Below are 2,139 nucleotides of genomic sequence, written 5' to 3'. Positions count from 1 at the left end.
AGGATGGTCTCGATCTCCTGACCTCGTGATCCGCCCGTCTCGGCCTCCCAAAGTGCTGGGATTACAGGCATGAGCCACCGTGCCCGGCCAATACTGTGCCTTTTTAAAGAGAAATGTTAATGTTTTAGAAGAAAAAACTTTTTGGAAAATGATATGAAAAATAATTTTAATATGTGCTTTAGCCTCGGGCTACCAGAAGAGCCCCAGATAGGGTCGAGGGAGGCCTCAGTCCTACATCTTCCCCTTTTACTTTGTCCAGATGGATTTCCACGCTCAGGGAAGTCCGCTCTAGGTTCCAACCACATCCTGCGAGGGGACGCAGCACCTGTCCCGCCTCCGCCTGTCCGCGAGGTGACGCCAGGCGGACTGGAGAGATCCTCTGGAGTCCTTCATCTCTATGATCTCCACAGCGGCCTAAGCGACCCGGAAGCCGTGTCTGGCTGAGGGGTCAGTGGTTCCGGGTAGGAGGTAGGTGACCCTCGGCTGCTGCAGGAAACTGCAGCTACTGCAGCCATGGGGGCGCACCTGGTCCGGCGCTACTTGGGCGATACCTCGGTGGAGCCCGACCCCTTGCAGATGCCAACCTTCCCGCCCGACTACGGCTTCCCCGAACGCAAGGAGCGCGGTGAGGCCCAATGCGCAGGCGCGACCAGAGGGAGTGGGGCGCGGGAGCCTGAACCCCTGAACCCCTAAGACCGGGCTCTAACCTCAGGTGTTGTGTCTGGGTTTGGGTCTAGACTAGGAGTCCAGAGGACGTGCGTAACCCCGCCTGAGGGTGGAGGCGTTCCAGGCCAAGGGCACGGCTTAAGCAAAAGCCAGAGTGCAAAAATGAGACGACAAGTAGGGGATCGGGCAGGAATGCGGCGCGCAGAGCTCAGTCGAGTCTTTTTTTTTTCTTTTGAGACAGAGTCTCGCTTTTTCTTTCAGGCTAGAGTGCAGTGGCGTGGCCTCGACTCACTGCAGCCTCCACCTCCCAGGTTCAAGCGACTCTCCTGCCTCAGCCTTGCGAGTAGCTGGGATTACAGATGTGTACCACCACGCCCGGCTAATTTTTGTATTGTTAGTAGAGACGGGGTTTCGCCATGTTGACCAGGCTGGTCTTGAACTCCTGACCTCAAGTGATCCGCCTGCCTCGGCCTCCCAAAGTGCTGGGATTACAGGCATGAGCCACCACTCCCGGCCTCGGGCCGAGTCTTGGGAGACGTGGGAAGTCACGGGAGGGCAGGGACATGTTCATTGTACCCCCTTCCTAATGTCGCTGCAATTGTGGTGCATGCACAAGAAAATAAGGAAGATTCGTGCCGCGAATACCGTCCTGCAAAGTGCTTTGTTTTGCTTTGAGATGGGATCTTGCTCTCTTGTCCAGGCTGAGTGCAGTGGTGCAATCACAGCTCACTGCATCTGCGACCTCCTGGGTTCAAGCTATCCTCCTGCCTCGACCTCCCGAGTAGCTGGGACTATAGGAGCGTGCCAGGATGCCAGCTGATTTTTTATTTTTTGTAGAGATGGGAGTCTTGCTATGTTGCCCAGGCTGGTGTCCAACTCCTGGGCTCAAGCGATCCTTCTGCCCAGCCTCCCAAAGTGCTAGGATTGCAGATGTGAGCCACTACGCCCAGGACGGTTTTTTGGTTCGTGTGTTTGTTTTTGCTTTTAATGTAGTAATATCACAGGCATACCGAGAGCCAGCTCTGGGCCACGTCCCACATTAGGAACCGCGGATACAGCAGGGAACTGGAAGGATGCAGGGACTGTCTCCAGAGAACTCACAGCACAGTGGGAAGGATCGTGGAATCAGGCAGCGCTGGGTGGTGTCAAGGCAGGCTTCCAGTAGGCAGCGGCTGGAAACAAAGACGTGAAGGGTGGCCGGGCGCGGTGGCTCATGCCTGTAATCCCAGCACTTTGGGAGGCTGAGGCGGGCAGATCACCTAAGGTCAGGAGTTCGAGACCAGCCTGGCCAAACATGGTGAAACACCGTCTCTACTAAAAATACAAAAATTAAGGCTGGGCACGGTGGCTCATGCCTATAATCCCAGCACTTTGGGAGGCCAAGGTGGGCCGATCATGAGGTCAGGGGTTCAAGACCATCCTAGCCAATATGGTGAAACCCTGTCTGTACCAAAAATACAAAAATTAGCTGGG

The 2,139-nt window shown here is 55.6% G+C and overlaps 1 protein-coding gene across 1 annotated transcript in view; it reads left to right on the top strand.

Annotated features, from left to right (window-relative positions):
* Positions 1–436: 436 nt before the first annotated feature.
* NDUFB7 (NADH dehydrogenase (ubiquinone) 1 beta subcomplex, 7, 18kDa) overlaps positions 437–2,139 on the top strand; it is a 9,577-nt gene continuing 7,874 nt past the window's right edge. Inside the window, 1 exon segment of the mRNA XM_011953215.1 lies at positions 437–625. Coding sequence (XP_011808605.1) covers positions 514–625 — 112 coding nt within the window. The 5' untranslated portion in view covers positions 437–513.

This window comes from Colobus angolensis, unplaced genomic scaffold, assembly GCF_000951035.1.
Source record: "Colobus angolensis palliatus isolate OR3802 unplaced genomic scaffold, Cang.pa_1.0 Scaffold36, whole genome shotgun sequence".
NCBI lineage: Eukaryota > Metazoa > Chordata > Mammalia > Primates > Cercopithecidae > Colobus > Colobus angolensis.
Note: the sequence above shows the minus strand (reverse complement) of the source record. Positions and strands in the feature narration are given on the sequence as shown.